This window comes from Rhinolophus sinicus, linkage group LG09 (genome assembly GCF_036562045.2).
Source record: "Rhinolophus sinicus isolate RSC01 linkage group LG09, ASM3656204v1, whole genome shotgun sequence".
NCBI classification, from domain to species: domain Eukaryota; kingdom Metazoa; phylum Chordata; class Mammalia; order Chiroptera; family Rhinolophidae; genus Rhinolophus; species Rhinolophus sinicus.
In genome coordinates, this window is record NC_133758.1 from 50,133,998 (window position 1) to 50,146,491 (window position 12,494).

At 43.0% G+C, this 12,494-nt stretch overlaps 1 protein-coding gene across 16 annotated transcripts in view; it reads left to right on the forward strand.

Moving 5' to 3' along the window:
• PTPRM (protein tyrosine phosphatase receptor type M) overlaps nt 1-9,367 on the forward strand; it is an 809,264-nt gene extending 799,897 nt beyond the window's left edge. For all 16 annotated transcript variants that reach the window (XM_019755746.2, XM_074340345.1, XM_074340346.1 and 13 more), the window contains 2 exons: nt 2,153-2,288; nt 8,619-9,367. In XM_019755746.2, the coding sequence (XP_019611305.1) occupies nt 2,153-2,288; nt 8,619-8,672 (190 nt within the window). In that variant the 3' untranslated portion in view covers nt 8,673-9,367. The remainder of the gene's footprint in view (nt 1-2,152; nt 2,289-8,618) is intronic.
• Nucleotides 9,368-12,494: the final 3,127 nt, after the last annotated feature.

A 12,494-nucleotide genomic window follows, 5' to 3' on the forward strand; every position in this document is an offset into this window, starting at 1 on the left:
GGAACTTAATGGACTGATCAAGCTGACATTTGAACACAATGATCAATCTTAAAATCACAAAACAAGAAATAACTTGACATCTGTGCCTATTTCCTGATGAAAGTGTACTTATAAGGTATCTTTGTCAAAAAAAAAAATTCTTATGAAGCTCTGGAGCTAACTCCCAATTTACAGGAAATACAGGATTAGAGAGCAACATTTTAAATGATTCACAGAGACACAGTGAATGAGAACAACCCAGAATATGGCGCTCTCAAAAGAAAAAATGAATCCATTTCTCCCTAGAAATAAATTGCCAAGGAAAACAAAGAGAGTGAAGAGGAACATATAAATTAAAATAAACATGTAAGACATTTCAAGCAAATATTATGTGTGGACTTTGCTTGGATATAGGTTTGAAAAAGGCAACCATAAGAAAATGTCTGAAACAATCTGGGAAATTTGAACAGTAACTAGAAATTTGATTATATTAAAACAGTAGTGTTTAATTATTTTAGGTGTGATCACGATATTGTGTTTATTTTTTTTTAAAAAAAGACCCCTAGTTCCTTGGAGAAGTTGTTGATTCCAGAGCTGGTACAGGGAAGATGCAGGATGAGTGTGGAACATCTTGTGGTTCCAGAAAGTAGGGAGATGCTCAAAAAAGGATGGAATCTTGTCAAAAGAACACAGGAACTACACTGATGGAGCTCCTAGTGACCGCAGTTGGAACAGTTTCAACAACAAAATAAATATCGATACACCTGGATTTTAGCTCATAAAATGAAATTAATATGTATAAGTCTAAACTGACATAAATAATAAAACAAAATAAGCAAAGAAAATTTTTAAATGGAAGAGAAACAAATAGCTCTCTCTTATAGTAGCATGTTGGAGCAGCAAGGGAAGTAGAAAAGCAATTAGGTAAACACCGCAGTGATCGTTGCTGCAGACAGGATCCACCAATGGATGCTAAAATCAGTGGGTGAAACTTTGAGGAGAAACAAGATATTTGCATAATCCCGAAGTATCTTTCCCAAGATATTTATTAACTACAAAGAGAACAGTAACATCTACACAATGACAACATCTGCCAGATGCCCACCATCTTAATAAATGGTCAAGGTTAACATCACCAGCAATAAGAGTTCAACAACATGAATCCCTTGAAGGACGCAATAGCCCTTCTGTGGTTTTCTTGCCAAAATGTATAACCTCATTTCCAATCATGAGAAAACATCAGACAAGCCCAAATGAAGAGACGTTCTATAATTTGTATTTCACAATGACTTCTCAAACTGCGGATAGGGATCATGGCTATTTTCCACATCTACAGCCTATGTTTGGTATTCCATAAAATAACTGACGGGTACTCTTCAAAAGTGTCAAGGTCAAGAAAGAGAGGGAAAGACTGAGGACCCATCACACATTGGAGGAGAGTAAGGAGACAGGACAACTAAATGCAAGGTAGGGGGGATCCTGGATTGGATCCTGGAGCAGAAAAAATGGACATTCATGAAAAAACTAGTGGCATTTGACTAAGGTCTGTAGTTTAGGTAATAGTTTTATAGCCATGTTAATTTCCTGGTTTTGCCCATGTACCGTGGTTGTGTAAGATGTTCACACTAGGGCAAGGTGGGTATGCAAGGGAATTCTCCGCTATTTTTGCAAACATCTTTATGTCTAAACTTGTTCAAAATAAAAAAGCTTTAGTTAAAAAGAGCCCTTATGTTTTAGAGATAAATAATGAAATACTAATAGATGTTCTTTTTAAGGCCAAGTCCATCTTTGAACAGAACCCACACTCATCACCAGTTTTCCTGGCAGATACTAAATGAGGTGTTTGTCCATTGAAAATTTTCCTAGGTGGGCCCTCTCTATAAAAATTAATACGGTGCTGTATTAAATTATATAATCTAGGGCTGAGGTGAGGCAGGGAGTGCAGGTTGTGCCAGTTTCTCATCGCCTTCAGTCTGGGAACTGTGGACCCAGCACTGAAGCTCATCGACTCCATCTGCTTTAATTAGAAGAATTGGCCCAGGCGGAATGTTCTGAGCCTCTGAAGCCTCCACCAGTACGTTTTCTAGGGTTCAGGCGGCACTTCTAAAAGATTGCATGAGCAATGCAAAGTAAGGGCAAACATAGTCCAACCATCTGATTTCTCTTCTGACAGGAATGGAGGAGGCCGCAGTGGGACCTTCTGTGCCATCAGCATCGTCTGCGAGATGCTCCGTCACCAGAGGACGGTCGACGTCTTCCATGCAGTGAAGACGCTGAGGAACAACAAGCCCAACATGGTGGACCTCCTGGTAGGCCCTCCCCCTGTCCTGCTAAATGTGGCATTTTCCTGGTTAGTGGAAGACTCGGTGCCATCTCACAGATTGGTGGTGACACTGATTCACAGAGGAAGAGACTCATTTTCAAAAGTATAATGTAATCTCTTTGCTTGCAAGGGTGTTTCTCCCTCTTCCTCTTACTTTGCTTTGTCACGAGGAGACTTCATCTAAATGCATTTGAAATGTGGAAATAGTTGAAACTCACAAGTGAACATCCTTATTAATTTCCGTTCCTGGCAGTGCTTTCCACATGGCTTAAGCACTAGTCTTCACAGAAAAGAAATTATCATAGCACATGAAATGCCAGATTTTCAAATTATATATTTTATAAATAGCTTAATCACCTAATATTTATCAAAGCCGTGAATTTTAGTTTGACATCCAGAATATTGCACTTAATTATGATGGCCATAGCTGAGAAAAGGATTAAAGGAGTTGAGAAACAAAGGACTATGTGCAATTATTTTCTTAGAGTGTTTCATGAAACCTCTCTCTTTTTTTTTCTTTGTCTTTTTTGTTTTTTTGTGGAGCTGTTGGCCAACCACTGTGACTCAAGAATAGTAGACTAGCTTAAAGGAGGAAGCTTTTAGATTAGGTTTTTGTACTTCTCTGTCAGTGGAGGAAAGATCTGAAGGAAACAGTCGGACTGATCCCAAGGTCAGGAGAATGGCCTGGAGCGGAGACAGGGAAGAAGAGATGGCCACTGCTGACAAGCTTGGAAAGCCTGTGTTCCTGGGGACATAGCACTACAGAAATGGGGTTAAAATTTAAAATATAATAAAGGGACTAAAGAGAGAGTTGAGATTTAAGCTAAAGTTGAAGAAGTAGCTATGGTCCCCAGTCAATACAGCAGCACCGGGGGCTGGGTAATGATATGACCAATGACACCGACCCCTGGGATGCATCCAAATCCCTCTCTAGGAGCGTCTGCTTTCCCCAGATACATGTCTCATGCTTGACAAGTTGTTCTGTTTCCAAGAGGCATGGTGCTGACCAGGGGATTTGGTGGCGGAGCGCCTGTTTGGCCAGGTGCACATTCACACAGCCATCAGGAGATATCTGGCTTCTGTGGGGAAAATGGCTGTGACCCCAAACTACTGTCTGTTCTTCCCTGCCCTAGCGAAGCCCATGGAAACAGATTCAAGTTGTGGTCTCAGACAAGTGAACTTGGCAGTTTAGGCCTCCTTGGGCAAGGCACTTCACTTTCTTGGGCCTGGGTTGTGTGAACTATGGATAATATTGACTTATTGAAGTGATCCCATGTGAAGATATATGTGAGAGTGTTTGGGAAACCGCAAAGATGAGAGAGGTGGTTCTTGGTAGTGTAGGTGTCACAGGGCATCATGCAGCCAGCAGTTGATCGGAGGTGGTTCTATCCAAGCATTGGATGAGGATGAGGAGCTAACAGCTAGTATTTACGTGAAACTTAATGTGTGCCAGGCACCACTCTAAGTGCCTTTCACAAATCACAGATTTTATGTGGTTGGGCTGAAACTCTGTGTTCCATGATCTCTAGAACCAACCCCTCTCAGAAACAGAGAACTCGCTTACTCCCTTGGACCCACTGTGAATTTCAAAGGGTTCTACCACCACAGAATTCTCAGTCTCCTGGACTGGAAGCGATTGGGAAAAGAGGTGGTCTGAGGTTAAGACAGATAAGAAGCCTGACACAGGATGAAAACAAATGCATAAATTAAAATATTCTGACTGTGACTGTACTTGATCTCCCTCATTCACAGACAGAGGTGTAGCTTTCAAACTTGGGCTGATACCTACACAAAGCTGACCTTGATTAAAAAATGTCATTTCCCTCTCAGTGCAGCTTAAATTAAACAGATCATTAGAATAGACCCTTTCGAGGCCTTTCCTCTAATGGCTCTGGCTTCAGCTTCATCACTCACAAATTTTTATGGGCAGAAACAATGTGGCTTTTTCCACACCAGTGGAACAGGGTGATTCTTCGTGAAATGGAGACCTGGATGGTTGAACCAGAAGGGAGCATCTGATCCCAGCTCACTATTTAGAGGTTTCTGTCATTATGTGTAATTCAAATAGAGAGAACAGAATCCTTGGATGCCCAGAACTCAGAAGGTCGACACCAGTGTTAGGATAAGGGCACAGGCTGAGAAATATAGGAAAGTTTTTCAATTCCCTGAAAAAAAAAAAAAATGTCTGATACATTTGTCACAGTGAATGTTAGCAAGAGAACATCAGGTGACCAGAGAAAAAAATGTCACAGTCCTCTTTTCATGGGGCTTGAAGCTTCCAGAATTAAAGAAGGGTCCTTGTCATGTTTGTTTGGTTTTGCCTGTAAGTACAATTCCTGTTTAGTCTGGTACCCATCCATATGTATGTTGGCTGAGGGGATTAATTCAAGTCAGGATGATAAAATCTGGTACAATTCTATTGAGCATAAAAGACCATCTGAGACCTGAGTGTCTCCCAAGCATCTCTCCTGTTGTACCAGCAGCTGAAAAGCACTGAGTCTTCTTAGCTGTATCTTCAGAGAATGGTGAAGTGTGTGCCAGAAAGCTTTGGAGTGTACTTCTGTGCTGGCCAGCCGGGGAGGCAGGTGGGTGGGTGGGAACACTCCTGGCCTGGACCCTACTGAATCTGCTCACGTATCACGAGCAGAGGCTGAATCATGCAGTGGCCCCTTGCATTCAGAGCATGAAAATTCTACCACTGCATCCTCCCTGCAGGGTGGGACGCATGTGCAGAGAGGGTAGTATGTCCGTCTCCATCGTCCTTTGAGGCTCTGCTTTTTCTAAATTACTTCTGAGTTTGAAAATCCATCTATCTGTTTTGAAGCATGGCACACTCAAGAGAGATCCAGAAGGCCCTAAAAGATTTATTTCTTCAAATTTTTAGTTCTGGGGGCTCTGGAGAAAAGCCAATTGATTGCCAGGAAGCAAAATAATTTATAACACAAGACTAGATTTTTATTTTTTCCAGCTGGGTCAGAGGTATTTTTTTCCTGACCACTTTTTAAGTTATCATCTCTTCACCAAGCCTCCAGTCCTTATCAGAGGACTGGGTCCCAGGAGGCAGACCCGGACCCACAGTCTGAGATTTGAGCTCCTTTGAAGCTATGATAGTTGTGAGAACACTGGGGCTTCAACAAACAGCTCCCCTCTCACCTTTGTGCTCCTCACTTGGCTTTTGAGATTTCCAGGGCTGTTTTAACAAACAGCCTTTAAGGGACAGATCTTGCCTAGAGATGCATATTATCCCCTGGGATGTGGTGGGAACTTTGGCCAAAGTTACCAAGATGGAGGTAATTAACACAGACAGCATGTGCTGACAACGGCACAGCTTGAGCTCCTCAGGGAGGCTCCCAAAATCGTCCGCTGGGGCTGTGGCCTTGATGCCCTCACGAAGCGAGCAGGAGCTTTGGTGCATAACCTGCCTTCTAGGTGCCCTTGCAGATCTCACTTCCTTCCTCTTCTTGGGAGTAAAACATGTGGTCTGGAGTGGAAGTGGGGCTGGGGTCTTGGAGAGGGATAGCCGGTCACCCTGCTTACCATCCTACACAAGGTAGGATGAGCCCCAGCTCACGTCACTTCTTCAGGTCCTAAGCCAGCTAATGTCACTCAAATTGGGAGAGCTTGGGACGAAGGCATAAACATTCTTTTTTTCCCCTGAAGCACAGGGAGAGCTTGTGTGCCTTAATTATACCGTTCAAAAGCAAGCAAGCTGGGAGGAAAATGCCGAAGACAGGCCTGTACCTGGTGATCAAGTGTAGTCAGTCTCCAATGTGGGAAGATTTCAGGCATTTCCCGAGGAGCTTGGGGGAGGGGACAGGACAATTTATGATCATCCTTCTCATTCTTCTTACTTTTCTGATTCAGAAACCAGTCATCACAGAATATGGGGATTAGCAGCTTGCTTAGGAGGCATAAGATGAGAGAGAGAGAATTCGTTTTGGAAATTATAGTCGTGCCTACAACATCATCGGCCTCCAACACAGCAGCCCCTTGGTACTGAAGCCTGAAATCCCTTTGGTGTTTCCTCGCCTGTGTTGTGGCCTGAAGCCAGCAGCCACATTTCCCACTAAAAGAAATTTTAACATTTTCATATGTTAAAAGGGTGGTTCGTAGTAGGCACTGAAATTAGTTGCACAGTTAGAGTTGTACAAAATCATGTTTATCCAATAAAGAATTGAATCTCTTAGATTTCCATGAAAAAATTGTCTTCTGTGATTCACACAAAACAGAAATGATTGGAGCACTTCATAGCCAATATGTCATCTCAGTGATCTGACATCAGAATTCTGAAATTCAGGTGATTTATTTTAAACATTCTGAAAATAAACATCGAATCCTGAAATAAAAAAAAATACTAGAATGGAATCAGATAGTTTTTGTGTAGACATTATTTTCAGTTCTCTTGGGTATATACCCAGGAGTGGAATTGCTGGGTTATAGGGTAACTCTATGTTTAATCTTTTGAGGAACTGGCAGACTGTTTTCCAAAGTGGCTGTGCCATTTTTACATTCCCACCAGCAGTGTATGAGGGCTCCAGTTTCTCCACATCCTCACCAACACTTGCTATTTTCTGTCTCTTTATTTTAGCCATCCTGGTAGGTGTTACTGCTATTGGTGTTTGATCTTGTGACACCTTCAGTATATCTGTTTACTTTCTGTCTTCACCTTTAGATTGTAAGCTCTCTGAGGACTGAGGCTATATTTTGAAATCCCCCAAACCTCTAACCTGAAATGTTTATTGGGTTGAATCAAACGCTGCTAAACCTTTTGTCATCATTTACATATACGACCAACATTTGATTCCTCCCAACTGTATGTCAGGTTCTGTGCCAAAGACTGGTGTGTTATATACAGATAGATACGCTATGGCCCTTGTCTTCAAAAAAATAAGTTAGACTAGTGGGGAACAAATAATTTAGAGAACAAATAATTGGTGAAGAAAAGGAAATTGCAGTGACTAATCAGGAGGCATATATGCAAAAAAAGTAGAAATTTGTTTTTAATTAATTTGGCAAACCCAAAAATAAAAGATTCGTTTCCTTGGTTGTGAAGAAAGTGGTGCTGACTTTCAGAACTCATGAAAGCTTGTCTCTTATGAGGTGGGAAGAAAGCCTTACAGTTGCTGAGCCCCTCTGCCCCAGGTACTGGGTTGCTACCAGGTGGCAGGTGGAGGCATCCTCAACCCCTGTGTCCCTCTGCTTGGATCAGAGGCCACACTCAGGTGAGCATCCATCAGCACAGTGCATAAACACAGGTGCAGAATGCCCTCCCCTGCCACCTGAGACCCCAGCTGGGTGGACCAGGACCTCACACGGGGCTTGCTCAGGCCAAGGTTCATGATCTGAGAAATCTGTGCTCAAGAAAAATGAAGTCACTGCCTGATTAAGAACTGGTATGTGGTTCCCAAAGGGTATCAAACATTTCCTCTCTCTGCCTTTCCATCTCCTGTTGCTTACCTGGAATGCCTGTTTTGACCCCAATTAGGATGACCATATACTTTATCATTCAAACTGGGACACTTTTGAGAGTGAAGTGGATATTACTAATGCTTATGCCAGGATCAGAGGAATAAACCAGTTCAGTCCTGGGCAAACCATGGCATGGTACCACCTACCCCAGCTCCACCCATTCATTCTCTGTCCTATCACCTGCTACCTCTTTCCACTGTCTCCTCCACCACACTCATGTTGGGGACCATTCATGGGCCCTGCTCAGGTCTGCCTCACAGGTCGTCTTGGGTCATGTATCTCATCCTCCTTACTTCTCATTGGACCATGGACTTCTCAAAGTCAGGGACCAGGTCAAGGTGCTCGGCACTTAGGAGGTGCCTAAAAGATTCTCATGAAATGGAGAGAATCTTGCTGATGCTGACCAAAAATCAAAAGTAAAGCTGGGCCAGGGGTGAAGTTGCATTTATATACTGAGAGCTTTATATGAGCAAGTCATGACAGCGTGTCCTCCAGCCCTCGTTACCTTTCCTTCTACCACTTGATTTTCCCATACTTTGTGCTCAGGATGTTGATGTACAGGTAAACATATATGTGTGGGCAAACATATAAATGTGTTCCACTTGTCTAGAACTTTCCCGGAATTCTAGTGAACGCAGATATCAAAGTACCTTTCATCAGGCCTTGTGGGGGACATCTACAAACAATGGGTATGTTTGTGGTTCAGAACCATGACTTTCTGATTCATCCTGGTTTCAAATCCTCAGTTTGATTTCTTTTAATTAAATCCCTAATCTCGCATAAATGCTTTAATAGAAACAGCATTTAGATATTATAGAGCTGACATTTTTTCCCTTCTGTTTTCCAGGATCAGTACAAGTTCTGCTACGAGGTGGCCCTGGAATACTTGAATTCTGGCTGACAGCATCACAGCTCTACAAACAAACCCTTTCATCCCACAAAGCCAATACATTCCAGGGCATTTGTGGACATGAGATCAAGGCTTCTCAATATGCTTATTTTGCTTTGCATAATTGGCTCTTTTTAAGAGCCCAAGAAAGTGTGTATAAAACTGCTTGCACTGCCCAATTCCCAGTAATGCTGCTGCCTGGCAGGAACACAGAGCATACAGTCGTCCAATACTGTACTCCTAGGCATCAGCTTGTTAGAGCAGCATAGACATCTGGTAAACTGAAGAGCACATTATATTCTTATGAAGGAATTTGTACCTTTGGGGTATTATTTTGTGGCCCGTGAACCTTTGTTATTGTTACAGCTGAGTGTACATTTTTGTTCTGTGGAGAATGCTACCTGGCATTATGATAATATATTATTTTAGTTAATATTTGTATTTTAACATGTTGCATAATATAAGCTTATGTAGCTTTCCAAGACTAACAGATAAACATATAATGAACAAAGATATGTTGTATGAGTTATTGTTTCTATCAGATTTGTATTGTTTCCAAGGGAAAAGCTGGGGAGGAATTCAGTTCAAAAATGCAAAGCTCAGCGATCAGATTCACAGATCCAAAGCTTTTCCATTTGTTTATATTGTAAATATTTTTGATTTCATCAAATTATTTATTCATTAAAAGAAATTTTTGTGAAGCACAATGAGTGACAATCATTTTTATTAAGTCCAGGAAATGATTTACTGTATGATGTTGCCTTGTGTGAATTCCCAACTCAATAAAGACCAGTGACCAGTCATGGCGTATTCCTAGTGTCCCAGTGCCCAGGTGGTGGAGGGAGCGCCGGTCACTCCAGGTCACTGGCAGAGAGATTATACCTGGGGTCTGTTGGTCTGGAGCAAGTGGAGTTGAATTTTTTGAGACAGAACTTTTGTCAGTGAGAAACATAGGTCCATTCTGGGAACCTGGTGCTGAGGAAACAGAAGCCACAGAGTCTGCCCAGACAGTGAATTTTTCCCTGATGGGAGAATCCCCATTACAGAGGGCACTGGGCCAGATGCCAGGATGGTGATGTTCTGACTGGGAGCCACCTCGCCTTTCTCTGTTTCACCTCAATCAACTGCGGTAATATCTGTCCTCTCCAAGCCTCATTCAGACCTGAATCTTGCTGAGGGAACACTTTTTAAAGGGTTATAGGATTAGAGTGCATTTATGCAGGGCACAAAGTTCCTGGGGAGGGAAATCATGTCAGGGTGGCCTGCTCTGCTCTACTCGAGGTCTCTGCCTAACCTCTGAAGAAGAAGGAAGCTATGCCATGGACTTTCAACATGGGTTTAAACTGAGTGCCGGGCTGTGTTTAATGATGACTAGTTGATGATGGAGACAAACCTTTATCAAACACCAATTCTGTGCCAGAAACTGTACAGGGTGCTTTCCCGAATGGTAGCAGATCCTCCCCGCAGCAGTATGATTTGGGTACAGTTATGGAGCCATCTTACAGCTGCAGATACTCAGGTTAGAAGAGATTAAATAACCCATCCAAAGTCATCCCAGGTGGTTGGTGCCAGATGCCTCCAGAGCCCAGGGAGGCAAAGGGACAGCAGCAGCAGCACAGGCACCCTTGTTAAAACATGTGGTGTAGGAAATCTCACGCCTGCTGAGTTAGGGAGATGAGACCCATCACCCACTCTGGAAAGTGGAGAGGCTTGAAAGTGGTATTCCTGCCTGCTCTGGGGATCTTGGTGACCAAAGATCCCAAGAGTGGAGGTTGTCCATGAAGAAGACTAAAATTGGCATTTGCATCTTAGCCCTGCATTATTTTGCTACGCTGAGTTACACAGTCCATACTGTCCTGACTGATGTGAATTTCCCAGCACCGCCCCTCAGGTGGGTGGAACTCTGCACATGCTCAGGAAGAGCTGGCAGGCACTGAGCTTAAGCTGGACTAAATGCCTCACTGCTCAGGCTCCTCCAGGACAATGGTCTCTCACCATCCTCACCCAATTCTCTTTGATAAAAGATTAAAAACTGCTACTGTGAACATCTCCATAAGGATGAATCCATATGGAAAGCTGCACCCATTGTTTGCCAGCTAGGCACTCTCTGTTCTCTACACAGTCATAGCTTTGGTCTTCATTCCTTTAGCTAGGATAAAATAGAAGTCATTGTAGCATGCTGTCGACGTGATCTTGAGTCTGACAATGCAACCATTTCCTAGTCAATCCCTCCATTGTCAGCCCCTACCCCCACCCCTGGCTCACATTGAAGCCAATAGTTACCTCTAGATTTTTAGATCTCTTGGATTTTTACCTTTCTTTCACTTGGTTTCATGTCTTAGCAGAAATAGTGAAAGAAGAAAAGGGACATTTTGCAGCTATCTGATTTTCCATGAGGCCATGCAGCATGCTTGAGATTCTTATTACGTTTAATACACAGAACAAGTCTCTGCCCCTTGCAAAAGAAGCTGACCTCTTGGCTAAGTGTCCCTTCTCTGCCTTCTCTCAATACTCTGGGTTCCCATCTGTTGTGGCAACCTCAACCTCCCAGAAATTTCCATACCTGTGAATGCTGTCCCCTGACTTCCTGACATGGTTATGCTCAAGGACAACTTCTTAACAGCATTCCATTTGGGTGCTATGGCGGCTTTGCAATATAGCAACATTGGGTCAGTGAACTACATTCCCCAGAATTCACTTTCTTTATATTTCCAGTGGGTGGGCCCCAGAGGTCATTTAATACAAGATGTAGAGGGAAAATAGAAGTGGCAGCTATATTATTTTTATACTCAGAAGGTGGGCAGTTATAGGCCCAGCTGCTGCTCCATGCCAACAATGTGAGCCACCAGGACAATGCACGTGAGCTGACACCACCACCACCACCCCACCGCCCCCAGCGCTCTCTCTCCTCAGAGTCTTTCCAGCTTGTGCTCAATGTCTAGATCCAAACCCATGTCCATATTTTTAGGTTTTGCCAAGACATCCAGTTCCAGGTGCCAAAATTAATAGTTATTTATTGCTGAAAAACAAATCGCCCCAAAATTTAAATGCTAAAAATGCCAATAAACATTTATTATCTTATGCAATTTCTATGGGTCAGAAATCCAGGAGTAGCTTAGCTAGATGAGTCTGACTTGAAAGTCACTCAGGAGGTGATTGTGAAAATGTTGGGTCAGGGCAGCAGTCATCTGAGAGCTTAACTGGGGCTGGGGAATATACTTCCAAGGTGATTCACACACCTGGCAAGTTGGTGCTGATTATTGGCAAGAGGGCTCATTTCCTACCCATGTGAGCTTCTCCATGAGCTACTTAAATGTCCTTATAGAATGATACCCTGCTTTTCCCAGTGATCCAAGAAGGAACAAAGCTGAAGCCACCATTTCTTTTAAAACCTAGCCTTGGAAGTAATACTCTGTCATTTCCACAAAATCCTATTGGCTACAGATTCATCCCTATTCAATGTGGGAGTAAATACACGGGGACAAATCCAAGGACAAATAATTGGAGGCTATCTTGGAGGTTGGTTACCACCTGCCAGCCTGCTTCAGACCTCCCACATCACCTGGCTCCTCAACTTGTGCAGGCTTGTTATCTAGAACATAACAAACCTTACCCCTAGAATGCTTAGTCTTTCAATCAAGGCTCACTCCTCTCCTATGCTGCCCTTTCCATACTGCTATACAATTTTGTCCTAGCAGCTTCTGCTCACGATACCTCCAGAAATTTTGACTATGCATTAAGGAACATTTGTTCAATTGTGAATAAACTTGCCCCATAGCCTCGATTAACAGAAGACTCTCTTTCCCCTACTCCCAAGACAGCCCCCTCTGAAAC